Here is a 14,210-nt window from a genome sequence, read left to right on the forward strand (position 1 = left end):
AGTTAGACACCTAGCAGGGTGGGCGGGGGCTGCAGGCGGGGCTTTCCCAGGTACCTATAGCCTCTTGTTTTTTCAGGAGTCATTATTCTTCCTGCAAATGCATGCTCTCGGTGCCCAAGGAATGCTGTCTGCTTTTTGGGTTTTTACTTTGAAAGTATGTCAGTGAGATTGATTTTCTACAACAATGTGAAAATGGTAGTGTTTTTTTAGTGCCCTGAGTATTTACCCTGCTTTAACACGCTTACCCATCTTTTTAATGGTTTAAAACAACAAATCAATGAAAAATATATTTCATTCTTGTAACTCTAAGGAATTCTCATATTGATCTTTTGGCTGTGATTGTATCTGAATGTCAGTGTTCACGTATCAGCCTTGCCTCCTCTCGTGTGTGCGCTCGCACACGTGTGCTGACTGCGTTGTGTCGGTGTCAGTTAGTGATGATGCATTGCCAAACACATGCCCCACTGAGCGGGGGCATTTGGAAGTTTTTGTCTGCATCAGATGACAGAGCTGAGTAGGGGCTGCCCAGCATCCTCCGAATGTGCACTGCCATCGAGCTTTGGGGCCTCCAAATGTACACGGTGACTTTGAGGGATGGAGGGTCTGACCTCATCCCCCTCTCTAAGTGGCTCGGTCTCGTGTCCTCCTCAGCCCATGGGAACGTGAGAAATAGGAGTAGCCCCCACAAGGGTACAGCAGCGCACAGGGCTTAGCGGCACTCCTGGGCAGGGTTGGCAAGCATATTCTATAAAAAGCCAGAGAGCACATGTTTTCAGGTTTGTGAGCTACATGAGGCCTTATCGCAGTGCTTCAGCCTGCCGTTGTGGTGTGAAAGCAGACACGGCCAGGATGCAAACACGTGAGCATGGCAGTGTGCCAGTAAAACTTTATTTACAAAACAGGCCCACAGCCCCAGTCTACACCTGTCAGTAAGCGCGTCTGTGTAAGTATACCTACGCAAGCATGTGCGTGTGTACGTGTAATATATCACACGTACCTGAATCTCTAGACATCTGGGATCTCTGGCTGCCCTTTGCTCTGAACTCCTGACTGCTCTGTGGTCTGAGTACACGGTCGGTGATGAGTCTTCAGAAGTGACTGAGGTCCTTTCATTATTTAATACTTGGTTGTCTCTTGTCAGTTTTATGTGTGTTGGGAAAGGACTTTTTGGGTATGAAGTCCCGCAGTATCTCTTAGTCTGGTCTTTTTGATGATGTACACACCGTCCACAATTTGGCTCATTTAATGGCCGCTTTCCGAGAGGATGTCCTGAAGCCCCAAGCACAGTTGTGGTTCCCTGTTCTTTTGTGGCCTCTCAGCAGTCGCTTTATGTGTTTTGAAGTCACATTTGTGAGTTTTATAAGCATATCCATTCATGTTTATTATACCTTCACATATTCCTTCTGTCTTCCTTTTTTGACTTGAAATCCAGTTTTCTAATATAAACATATTATGTCAGCTGTCTTTTGTTTCTTGTTTGCATAGTAAATATTTTTTCATTCCTTTATTTTCAGCTTTTCATTAGCCATTTTATTTAAGTGGATGTCATAGACAAGGTGTCACTAAATATATTTAGTCTGTTTTTACATTGATTTTGATTCATTTAATAGTTATTATATTTTCAGACATATACAAGCCAGTTTATTGCATGCTTCTGTTTACCACACTTTCTTTTTGATTTGCTACTGTTGTCATTTTCTTCTTTTCCTCACCTTTTATTTGCTAGCCTACCTTTTCTGCTGGTTTTAAAGATATTCATCTTTTCATTCTTCTGATTATCCTTAGTTTTTAAGAGACTCATACATACATTTGCCACATACCGTTTATTTTATAGTTTCTCAGTTTCGGTGTTGTCTGCTACGTAATACAGGTAGCCTCGCAGCCTCTCCCTGCTGTGGCCTCCTCCCCCAGTCACCGGGGAACATCCAGACGCCAGCTTAATTCAGATTGTAGCGTGCACTCAGGTTGTCGGACAGCAGTAAACTTCACAAAGTCATTTGTTCAGTTGTACTTCCCATATCTTGCCCACCCTCCTAAACTTATTTTTCTTCTTGATGGATTTCTTCCTCTGGAGGAGTTTCCAAGCAGATCTTCCTGTGGTGACCCTTTGAGGTCCTGTACATATAGGCCATTGTCCTTCACCTGCACTCTGAAACACGGTTTCACTGGGTGTACAGTTCTGAGCCTGAATGTCTTTTTCTCCAACACTTTTAAAATGATCTTCCAAGATCTTGCGTTCACTGTTGCTGTTAAAAATACTGGTGTTGATAGGATTTTCATTTATTTATTTATTTATTTTAAGTTTCTGCCCTTTATGAACAAAAGGATTTTTATTTCTTCGAAAGTATCAGCTTTTTCTCTTTGGAAGCTTTTCAGATTTTTCTCTTTCTCTATAATGTTCTTAAATTTTCCTATGACATTTCTAACCCTGGTTTTTCCTCTGTCTCCTCTGGCACTCAGTGAGGTCTCTAATTCCAGGAAAACTTGACTCATTATTTCTTCAACTCTTTCCTAGACTCCAATTATTTTTCCTCCAGCAGGTGCTGCTGCTGGTCCTGTCAGCCATCTAGCGAGTAATTATTTCACCTGCTTATTTTTCTTGCCCTTCATTGTCAGTGCAAGACGTCCTCAATGTCCCTTCCTCCTTTTGACTTGTTACTGCTCAGTTTCCAGTGTGCTCCCTTAGCTCTAAAGAACATAGACCATGTCCTTTCCATCTTGTCTGTCTCATCTGTGGACGCTGCCTTGTCTGGACGCGTCGCTCCGTCTGTTTGCTTTCTTTCAAGGCTGTGTGCTCTCAGCTTCCCTGCCAGTTCACACTCCTCTGTGTCCCGAGCCAGCCCTGGCTGGCTGGCAGGCACACTAGGAGGAAGGGCTGCAGTCCAGGCCCAGGTTGCTCCGGCAGTGAGTTTGGGGAGGCAGGTAGTACTGAGTGTCCTAATCCATACCCTGCCCCGGGACCCCACCTTGGACAGCAGCTGGGGAATCCAGGCCCATGCCTCCGCTGAGAGGTGCTGGCAGGGTTTAGGGAGGGCCCCGCAGAGGGGCAGCCTGAGAGCCAGACCCAAGTCCTTGCCTTAGCATGGACGGAGGCAGATCAGGGATTGGTAGTGTTGGAAGATCTATCCTTGCCCTGCCCTAGGGGTGTGGAGATAGACGCTAGAGTGCAGAGGTCAGGGACCTGGTGGCTCGTCCCTGCTGTATGCCTGGGGACGTGGTGATATACAGTGCCTTGGCCCATCGAGCTGGTGGCAGGGTGAGCATTCCGTGGTGGCATTAGCAGAGGGGGTGTTGCCAGGACCCCAGTTCTGGCCACTTCCCTCTCCCTGGGCTATGAGAGAAGGCAGCTAAAGCCGTGGAGCAAAGGCATCTCTGTGGACTGGCGGGAAGTGCGCTGCTTTGAACCCCAGCTTGAAACTGGCGTTTTTACCTCAGTGCAGGAGTGTGGTTTGGAATCCTGTCAGGAACACTGTCTCTCCTCTTCCTTGCTCCGGTTCAGCCAAGGGGTGACCTTTGTGTTCTTAGGGGGATGCAGTGTGCACCCTGTCGGTGGCCTCTGTCACATGCCTGCCCCACCAGACCGTGTGTGCCCAGGTTCTGGACACGAAAGGCCCCATCTTCTCTGCCACGGGCCTAGGGCTTGGAGAACGGCCGCAGGCTGCCCCATTCTCTTTGGTCCTCTCCTTTCACTGCTGCAGCGCAGCCGCGGCCGCGCTGTGGGTGGCCGCTGGCGGGGTTGCGGGCTCCTGCTGCCGCCAGGCTCTCCTGAGCCAGTCCAGCTGTCTGTCTGGTTAAGCTGGTATGTCAGTGAATCTGGGCAGCACAGCCTGTCAACTGTGCTCCATGCTGGGACCACCAGGGTCCCTGGCAGCCTCCACCATGTCTCGCCAAGCATGGCAGGCAGCCTGCTTGTCTGCGAGGAGGAGGTAGCAGACCCATCCCAGGGGGCTGTGGGAGGATTAAACCCACCAGTGCCGTGGGCACATCCTGCCTGCCCAGTCATGTGGGATGGTGCACAGTGCCTCTACACATGTGCCCTGGGGTTGTGGGGACGTGATTCAAGCAGACACATGTCTGTCTCAGGGCTGGAGTCAGAGGCCCTGCGGCAGACCCCAGAGAAGAACGTGGCTGCACAGGGCTTACAGGAAAGGACAAGGACAAGGACGAGAAGGGATGAGGACGCATCAGACCCCACCTCTGCAGCTGCCCAACTACAGCGGTTCAGGGACCACTTGCTCCTGCCGCCACCCTTGTCTACCAGGTGACTCCCGATACCCCATTGCTGGGTCCTGTGGCTGGAGCAGCACAGCCTCTGCCCGGAGCATGGCTGCTCCCACCCCAACCCCTGCCCAGAGCACAGCCACCCCCGGGTGCTCATGACGTTCTTGGCTCCCCTGAAAGAAGCTGGGTCTGCACCGCGGCACCTGCCAACATTCGCAACACAGGCAGGGACTGGAAGGTGTGCAGGGCAGCCTCAGCTCTGGCATGTTGGCCAGAGCCCAGGTAGGACTGAGCCGACAAATACCCTCCCAGGCCCTGCTCGACCCTCTGAGAGGGACTCTGAGGCTGGGCAGCTGCTCTGGAACTCGAGAGCCAACACAGGTCACCTGGGGCACGGTGAAGGACTGCAGACCAGATGCCAGCAATTGGCCAGGGCTTGGGGCTTCTCACAAGACCTTGACAGTGGCCTTGAAGCCCAGGCCCAGTGTGGACAGAGGTCATAGGTCATTTGTGCTGACCCAGAGCTCCTGGCTGCACCCTGTGCTGACCCAGAGCTCTTGGGGTGTGGGGAGGGAGAGGCAGGTGCCTGTGGTCAACATGTCCTGCTTTGCTCTTATAGCCCCTCCAGGGCACTGCTGGGGCTGGAGGAGGCCCAGAAACTAGCAGCAGAGCGGGCCCGGGCGCCTGTCGTGCCCTATGGAGTAGACCTATGCTACTGGGGCCAGGAGCAGCCGGCGGCCAGGAAGATTCTCAGGTGAGTCTGGGCGTGTCTGGTTGGCAAGGGTGCACAACCAGGGCCCGGCCTGAGGAGGGAGAGGCAGGCTTGCGGGGCCTCCCTGGGTCTGAGGCAGCTCTGCCCACCTTTCGGTGCCGAGAGGGGCGTAAGGATGGGTCGCGCCTGTTGAATGGGCCTGGGCTTTCTTGGGACTACTGCCCTGGCCCAGCAGGTGTCAGGGCATTTTCTGAGCCTTCCTGCTGCTCCTTCGGGAGCTGTCCATGAGGGTTAGGTGTTAACAGAGTGTGACGGAACAGCCAGAAGAAAGAGCACCCTGATGAAGGTGGCCCTGAGACCCATTCAGAGCTCGTTTGCTGAGAGCCTGGGTTGCTCCTGGGACCGCACCCCCCAGTTGTCACAGCGGGCCAGGCCTGCAGCTCTGAGGGAACGTCTGGGAAGCTGCCCTCCCTGCCCCTCCTTCCTCTTTTGCTGCCTCCACCACACTGGCTTCTTCTTTTTCTGTGAAGCTGTGAGGAGGGGGGTGCACAGGGGATTGTCCACTCCTAAATGCAGACCCCAGGGCCTCGGGAGGCCACCTTTCTTTTGTGGCCTGTCAGTGGAAGCTGGGCCTGGACATTGCTCACACAGCCAAGGAGGGTGGGGAAGATAGTGCCAAGGTTCTGTCCTGGGATGGAAGGTACTGCCAGGAGAGCCTGTTCCTGCCTCCAGCCCCAGGTGAGCCCTATCCCTCACTCCCCAGGTGAGCCCACCCCAGGCCTGTCTGGGGTGGCTGACAATGCCCAGGGCCAGGCTGTGTGTAGCTGGCAGGGTGGGGGCAGGACCTGTGAGGCTACGGAGGCTGACTTGGACACAGGAGGTGCTGCTGCTGCCTCCCCAGCACCCTCTGCTCAGCCCGACTGTGCTGCAGACACTGTAAACACAGAGGCTGACGTTTGGGGGGTCTGCAGGGCTGGGAACACCACTGTAATGGGGGAGCTCATGGGCCACCTGTGGGCAGACAGGCAACAGGGCCTCCAGAGGGGCCAGGATGAGGGCACAAGGCAGGAGGTTCCCTGTGCTAGGGTCTTGGCACAGCAACATGTAGCACCCTTGGCTGAGGAGTGCTGGGTGCCTGGTGTGTCTACTGTTCTGTTCCTGGACACCCAGGGATGGATCACATGTGCCCAGGTGTCCTGGTTGATTTGTCCACAGCTCTCTCTATTCAGGTTTCTGGCAGGCTCATACGTGAGGGCAGGGCAACGAGTCAGAGGTGCAGATCCCAGCCTCGTTCACAATGGCACCAGGACGTGAGGGCTCATCAGCTCAGGCCAGCGTCCTTCAGGCCGTGCAGATGCTGCCCTTGGTATGGGCAGGATGGGCCGGGGCTAGAGGGAGGGTGGGGTAGGCCACTCAGCAGTCACTTGCATAGGCCAGGGAAAAAACCGCCACATGTTGCTGCCAGGGATACCCCAAGGCCAGCGCTCAGTTTCAGAACCCAGCCAGTGACCACAGCCTGTGAGGGGACGATGGGCAAGTGTGGCTGTGGCTCCTCCCACCCAGAAGTCCACACCTGGAGGTGGGCACCTGCCCATCCTGCCTGCCTGGCACCTCAGTGCTACACGTCTTGTCCTGGGATCCCCAGGGCCGTTTGGGAGAGAGGCCTGAGCAGCTTGAGATGAGGACCTGGCTTCATGTCCTTCATAAGTTCCTTGAGTTGTTGCCAGACCCCTATGATGTCACCGCTACCCGCCTGACTCTACACTTTGTGGTTTCATGCTTCCCCATAGAACAGAGAGCAGATCTCTGAACTTGACTGCTCACAGATCTGTCGCAGGGGCCAGCCATGGTTTGAGTGGCAGCACGCACATGGGAGCAGATGTAGCAGCAAAGGGCCCTGTGTCAGAGCCCAGGGGGTGGCGCTGTAGGGCTGGCTGCTCAGTGTTAGTTCCTGGGTACTTGCGTGAGTCTGGCAGCCAGTTGTGAACATGGTACATGTTTGGGCTACCCTCCTTCTGGCTGGCCCCCTCACTGAGTGGACAGGATTATGCTGCCAGCTCACGGCCAGCATTCAAGAACCTCAGGGAGCATGGCCTCGCCCTTTTTATCCAGCAGGTCAAGAAGACAAGGCTGGGACGCCAGGACCTGACCACGCTTCGTGGTTTGGGCAGGGCCAGTAGGGCTGGGGTCCCCGGTTCTGAGACCAGCTCTCTCCACCACAGCCTCTTTGGAAAAGCCACCTCAAGGCAGGTGCTTGGCGACCTGGAGGGCCTGAGCCGGCCTTTGCCTTGGCCAGAGGAAAGGAGAGGGGTACCAAGGAAGGCATCCCCGTGTCTGGGTGCATATCAAATGGGGCACGCAGCCCAGCCCCTCTTGTCGGGGAGGCCCAGTGGTGTGGGCCATCGGGTGCTGACTTCTGGGCTTTCCCACCGATGTCTGACTTGTAACTTATCCTGGTCCAGCCGGAGGCATCTGGCCAGGCAGCCAGGCACCATCCTCACCCTAGGCTGTGGGGTACGTGTCCGGGCTTTCTTCAGACTGCTGCCAAGGCTCTGCCTAAGCCAACTCTCCCTGTAGTGGGTCTGGTGTGGGACCCCTGGCCCCAGCCCAGACCATGGTGGGGACATATCAGACACTTGGAATGGCCCCAGGGGCTAGGCCTTCTCTCGGCCACTTCTCCCCAGTGGTGGGTCGGGCCTTGGCCCCTGTGTCTCTGTCTGTAGGCCGGGGGTCTGGGCAGGGGGTGCCAGGGCTCTGTTCCTCCTGGACCCGTGGGGCAGGGGTGTGGGAGCCCCTGAGCCTCAGTGTGCAGAGCTGACCATTTGTGCTTCCCTGGGAGCCTTTGGCACCCACCCCTCTGACCACCCTCATACCTGCCATCCCCCACCCATTGCTGTGTACTGCAGAACAGAGGCCCTACTCGCAAGATCCTGGCTGGGGCCAGCTGGAGTGTCAGTGCCAACTGCAGCATCAGTGCCAGCTGCAGCGGGGGCTCTTTCCCCGACCCAAGCATCAAGGGGAGCAGAGCCCCAGTCCTCTAGCGCTGGTGTACCTGGCCCTGCCCCTTCTCTGGCATCAACAGAAAAGTGTCATTAACAAGGGCTGGTGACAGCAACAGAACATGTTACCAGAAATTTAGGAGATAGGAGCAAAACCCATTGTCCTTGTCTCTCTGCACTGCTGCCACAGGCTGGGTGGTGGCTTCCACATACTCCTTCCTTGGGGTGCAGACACTACCTGTATTCACACCCCACAGCAGTAATGATGACTTTTATGTGGATTGCCCTGTTAACCCTCAGTCACGCCTTGAGGGTGCAGCGGCCAGTGTCCCCACTGTGCAGGGAGAACCCAAGCCTGGGTTGTTGGTCGAGCCACAGTCTTACAACTGATTGATGCGGCCTCAGGATTCAAACCCAGGCTGGAGCGGCCATCTCCTCCAGCCCAGGGAAGCATTAGAGATCAGCTCAGGGGGTCCCCAGGATCAAGGAGTGACTGGGGTGCAGGGGGTTTGGCTGTTCTCATCCCTAGACCCCAACTAGCCACATTGTTCCTGCGTCCCTTCACACACCTTTGAGAGTTTCTGTTTCTCTTTGCAGATCCGACTCTCAGCACCGCTTTTGGAAGCCCAGTGAGGTGGAGGAGGAAGTGGAGAGCGCTGCCATCTCTGAGATGCTCCGGAGCCGCCATATCACCTTCGCGGGGAGGTTTGAGCCTGTGCAGCACCGGTGCCGAGCCCCGAGGCCTGACGGCCGGCTCTGTGAGCGCCAAGATCGGCTGAAGGTGCGGCCTTGACTGCAGGCACTTACGACCATAAGCCTAGGGTTAGGGTTAGGCAGGGCCAGGACAGGGCAGGCAGAGGAGAGTGCTGAGCTCCCACCTGCCCTGGCCCTGGGCTGGGGACACTTGTAAGCACAGAGAAGCTCCCATAGAAGGGCTTGTCCATGGTTGGCAGAAATTGCTTGGCCGCTGTGCATCAGAAATTGTATCTGGGGTCTGCTGTTCCAGGCCCATGACTTGGGATGCTCTCCAGGGGCCAAGACACCCAGCGTCCCTTTAGGGTGCATCTAGCCTTCTCTGTGCTGTTCTAGACTCCAGAAGTGAGGCAGCATGTGGACCCCCTGTCTCTTGGGTTCACGGGGTGAGAGGCTGTAGGGAGAGGCCAGAGGGGCGGGGCAGCAGCTGGCAGGCCGGCAGTTGGGAATGGTATGAAGGGAAGTCTCTCCCACCAAACCAGCAGGAGTGAGGCCCAAGCTCCCTGTTGCTGCCCAAGTTCCCGGATCCAGAGGGAGGATGGAGCTGCCTCTCCCTTCCCTGTGGCTCCCAAGACCCCCCGCCAGCTTTTGAGTATGTGATTAAAGGGTAGCGCACCTTGCCTTTGCGATACCACCCCTCCCCAACGGCTGTTTGTGCCCAATGCGCCGTGGGCAGTGATCAGGGCAGCTGGCACCCCCTTCCGCTATCAGCTGCCCTATCTTTGCTGTGCAGTGCCCTTTCCATGGAAAGATTATCCCAAGAGACGAAGAGGGAAGGCCCCTTGACCCAGAAGACAGGGCGCTGGAGCAGAGGCGACAGCAGCAGATGCAGAAGCACCCGGGTAGGTCTGGGTGGGTGCCATTGAGGGTACAGCCCTGGGACCCGCTGCCCCCAGGGTGTGTCGTCAGGGAGCACCCACACCACCAGCTTGGCCTGGGGAGCTGCATGATAGTAAAACAAGGTCGGGGGAGGGAACATTGCCCTGGGGGATCTTGGGTTGTGGGGCTCCACAGGGTGTTCAGGCTTCAAGCAGATCCACAATTTCACAGGCGCCCAACAGGGACACAGGCTGCCCATGGCCCAGAAACCACCAGGTTATTGTTTGTGTGGTTAAATTTTAGATTCTTGTGTTTTTTAAGCAGATGAAGGAATGAAGGCCAAGAAAGGTAAATGACAGGACCCCCAAGTCACTGCTCCTCCTAATGCTGCTGCCTCACTCTCCCCTTGTTCCACCCCTTCTGCGGAGTTCTTGCAGCTGGGCAACTGTTTTGTCCCATCGCAGGATGCGTGTGGCCACTTGCTTGGGGCATCTGCTATGGCTGGTGGTGGGAGTTTGGGGTACCCTGTGCTGGCTGCCCCGTCCGCAGAGGTCTCTGTCACTTTGGCGAAGCCTACCCAGCCTGCCCCCTCCAGGCTGGGGTTCATGTCTGTTTTCAGGGAGGGATTGTTACTGGAGGCCCTGGCCAGGCTCGGGCTCCCTCCCTTCTGAAGAGAGGGCCAGTCTGCAGGCCCAGATCTCGGCGAAGGTGGAAGTCGTGCCACGCCTGTGGGAGCACTGCTGGCGTGCTCGCAGGTCCCACCCGAGCCATCTTGTCGTTCACAGGCTTTTTGCGCTGTGGTCATGAGAGGCAGATGCTGAGTTTCAGATGGATCCCCAGAGACGGCACCTGGGCCCGGGAGCCCTGGATGGTGTGGGTGTGTGTGTAGGGGGTCCTGACCTGTTAATCTTCGGGCGAGGCCTTCCCTGGTGGCTCATGCTCAGGAGCAAATGAAGTGCCTATTTTTTCTGTCAACCCTGAAGAGTATCTGGTTTTCCAGCCCTTGGTGACTTGTTAACAAACAGGTATCAGGCTGTGGCTACGGGCCACGCTGGCCAGTCAGATGTGAAATAGCATCTCTTTACTAACTACACTATTGATCCCGCCTCCCTCGCACACGGGGCAATTTTCTTTTCCCTGGTGCTAACCTCGGTGACAATGCACGCAGCGCTCCAGGGCCCGTCAGCGCCCAGGAAGGCCAGGAGGCCCCAGCATCTATTGATTTTCTTCAAAGGCTTTTAAATTGCTCCTTCATTTTACTGAGGTGCTCATTCCATCTCTACTGGAAGCCGGCATTTTTTCGTTGTGTTTAAACAATTGCTCCATTCACTGGGTTCCTAAACTGTGACGCCTTCTTATTACTGGGAGATAAACTGTTTAGACAGTTTTCCTTAATCTTGGATTAATCGTTCCTGTATCTGAATTGTGCAGCCCAGTATTCCTTCACTTCAAAAAATCGGCTTGGGGAGGCCTCACCATCCGTCTGTCTGGGGTGTGCGGCTGCTTCCCCTCATAAACATGCCTCCCTGGCCCGGCCCCTCTGCTCCTGGTTCATGGGGTCCTGGTGCACGTTTGGATGTTTTAGAGCGTGGCATGTTCAGCTCCCTCTGGAAGCTGGGGCCATTCGTTGGTTTCTTGGCCATTATGTTCCTACCTGGGTGGCCTTTCAAAGCACCTGGACCAGGACCTTGCTTGACAGATCCCTGCAGCAGTTTCGTGGAGGGAAACCCGCAGAGACTGAGATGGGGGTAGCTTCCCAGGACCCCTTTGCACAGTGAATGCTCTCAGCCCTGGGAGTCAGCACGCCGACCTTGCCGTGGCGTGGCCTGGGACTGGCAGGGCCAGGTGACATTTGTTTCCCCTCACGGCCATGGTAAGTAATACCTGGCTTGCTTAGAAAGGGCAGCTCTGTCTAGGTGAACTTCCACCCTGCATTTCTGACGCCTACGGCCAGGCTGGCTTTAAATCAACACAAAGAAAGCCCTTTGCTGGCCATCATGCTTGGCCCAGCCTTCCCCTCGGCCCTGGCCAGCCCCTGCTGCACACGCCAGACAGCCAGCAGCCTTGTCTGGCAGGGCCACGATCGGCCTAGTGGGGCATGATCCAGCCTACAGGCAGGGAAGGCATTTGTGGATGGCACTGACCTCCCAACCACTAGCCTTGGCCACCTTCCTGCCTGAGGGATCTTTCACTGTACCCGGAGTGGCCTCGGGCCCAGCCCTGGCTCCTCCCTGGCCTGTGGAGGGTGCAAGGGCCTGTGAGGGGCAGGGTAGTAGGAATGAGCTCTGCCTTGCCTTCCCCCAGGGGTGGCCTGTATTCCCTCCCTCCCCACTCTACTGTTCCAGGAACCCTGAGTTGACCGGCACAGACCGTGCCCTCAGGCCACTAGTGCCGGGGACGAGGTCCCCTCCTAGGGGGCCTTGGATGAGAGGTGTTCTGGTCAGTGCCATGTGTCTCCTGAAATCCTCAAGTTCTGTTACAGACTGGCAGGACCCTGAGTTCATGAAAGATGTGGAAGCAGCCACTGGGGTGGATCTGGGCTCATCCAGGTACTGCAGAAAAGGCAAGGGGAAGAAGAGGAAGTACCCCAACCTCACCGACCTGAAGGCGCAGGCCAACACTGCCCGGGCACGCATCGGGAAAAAAGTCTTTGCCAAGTAAGAGCGGTTGGCCCAGGCACCCCAGCTCCCAGGGACCCCACTTTGGGGGCTTTTGAGAAGAGCCAACTGAGCTCCAAGATCCCGCAGGGCCTGGCCCCAGGACTACCTGCTGTTTTTCTCTGGGTGACCACCCAGCCCCCTTCCCTGGAGCAGGGCATCCCAGCTAGCCAGGGCTGAATTAGGTGCTTCCTGATCATATTCACTTGTGTGGTTGCTGTCCATGAGATTGGTGGGCAGGCTCTGCCCATGTTCTGGGGTGTATCCCAGTGCTGGCAAGATTGGGGGTCACCGCAGCTACCTTCAGAGCTGGGGGAGGCCATGGAAGAAGTGCCGGAGCAGGGCTGAGGCCACCCTCACCTAGGGCGGAACCACCCACATAGGGCCCAGCTCTAGGACTGGAACTTCTGGCTCTTTCTGAGCTTTGCCTTCTGTGCCTGTCTCTCTGAAGGTGGCTCTCTCAGGATGTCTGCAAGTGGTCCAGGTGCAGCAGCTGCCCCAGGACCAGTGCCCAATCCCAGCAAAGCACAGTCAACCCAGAGCCCTGGCTGGAGCCTCTCTGATAGCGTCTTGCTTTGCTTTCCCCACAGGGCGGCTGTGCGGAGGGTGGTCACAGCCATGAACCAGATGGACCAGAAGAAGCATGAGAAGTTCGCAAACCAGTTTAACTATGCACTGAATTAGAGTCTGGGCCAGGTGTGCTACAGTCCTCTCTGGTCATCAGCTTCTCTTCTTACTTTGTGCACTAGGACAGGAGAGCGGATGTGGGTCTGGGTGGTGACTGCGTTATTTAATGTGATGAAATGGTGTGTTAAAATGCCTGGGAGATATAGCCTCTCCGCTGCTCTGGGGGGCCCCTACTGTCCGGTTATAAGTCTGGCTTTGCAGAAGAGGCCCTTGAGCCCAGGGGTGTGAACATGGGTGCGTGTCCCTAAGGGCATCTCACAAATTCTTGTAAGACCTGTGCACTTCGTGATACATGGTTCAGAGTTGATGGAGAGTACATGCCACTCAGTGTTCGGAGTGTGCGTCCCCAGCCTCTTCCCCAGGAGATGAGCATACAGAGGAGCTCTGGGAAAAACCACACTTGGATGCAAATGCTGTTTTTAACACAGACACAAATGGTAGTGAGCCGTTCACCCCATTGGCACCTTGCATTTCCAACTTCACAGATTGTCATGGTGATAGTTCCGCATCAGAACGCAGAGAACTGTCTCACTCTGTTTGGTTTTTAATAACAACTGTATTGAGACACAACTCACATACCATAAAATTTACCCTTCCGAAGTGTCGGTTCAGTAGCAATGAGTATATTCACAGTTGGACAGCCACATCCACTGCCTAGCTCCAGGACTCTTACCACCCTAACAGGACACCCTCACTCCCCTTCTCTCAGTGCCTGGAAACAGCTGATGTACTGCTGTTTCTGGATTTGCCTTTTCTGGACATTTCATATGAATGGAATCATACAATACATGGCCTTTTGTCTCTGGTTTCTTCCACTTAGCATAATGTTTTCAAGGTTTTTTCATGTTGTAACACATGTCAATACTTCATTCTATTTCATTGCCCAGTAATATTCCAGTGTGTAGAGAGTACCACATTGTGCATTCATCACTGACATTTGGGTTGGTCCTGCTTTTTGGCTATTATGAATAATGCTGTTCTGAACATTTGCGTACAAGTTTTTGTGTGGATGTATGTTTTCATTTCTTCTGGGTATATACCTAGGAGTGGAATTGCTGGTTTATATAGTAACTCTATGTTTAACTTTTTGATGAACTGCCAAACTGTTTTCCAAAGAGGCTAGATAATTTTTTATTTCTACCAATAATTTATGAGAGTTCTAATTTCTCCACATTCCTGACAACACTTATGATTATCTATCTTTTTATTTTAGCCATCTTAGGTGTGAAGTGGTATCTCGTAGTGATTTTGATTTGCATTTTTCTAATGACTAATGATATTGAGCATCTTTTCATGTGCTTATTGGCCATTTGTATATCTTCTTTGGAGAAATATCTATTCAGATCTCTTTCCCTTTTTTTT

At 54.6% G+C, this 14,210-nt stretch overlaps 1 protein-coding gene across 3 annotated transcripts in view; it reads left to right on the forward strand.

The window, feature by feature from the left end:
- The window catches only part of UVSSA (UV-stimulated scaffold protein A), a 41,760-nt gene that overhangs the window by 21,257 nt on the left and 6,293 nt on the right, over positions 1 to 14,210 (forward strand). Inside the window, exons 9-14 of one of the 3 annotated variants that reach the window (XM_012663666.1) lie at positions 4,084 to 4,261; positions 4,841 to 4,975; positions 8,530 to 8,713; positions 9,419 to 9,527; positions 11,987 to 12,161; positions 12,752 to 12,857. In XM_012663666.1, coding sequence (XP_012519120.1) covers positions 4,084 to 4,261; positions 4,841 to 4,975; positions 8,530 to 8,713; positions 9,419 to 9,527; positions 11,987 to 12,161; positions 12,752 to 12,845 — 875 coding nt within the window. In that variant the 3' untranslated portion in view covers positions 12,846 to 12,857. Of the gene's footprint in view, positions 1 to 4,083; positions 4,262 to 4,840; positions 4,976 to 8,529; positions 8,714 to 9,170; positions 9,217 to 9,418; positions 10,566 to 11,986; positions 12,162 to 12,751; positions 12,858 to 14,210 lie in introns of those variants that run through there. The other 2 variants (XM_012663665.1, XM_012663667.1) reach the window with 2 other exon arrangements.

Source organism: Propithecus coquereli, unplaced genomic scaffold (genome assembly GCF_000956105.1).
Source record: "Propithecus coquereli isolate 6110/MARCELLA unplaced genomic scaffold, Pcoq_1.0 Scaffold821, whole genome shotgun sequence".
In the NCBI taxonomy this organism is placed as follows: domain Eukaryota; kingdom Metazoa; phylum Chordata; class Mammalia; order Primates; family Indriidae; genus Propithecus; species Propithecus coquereli.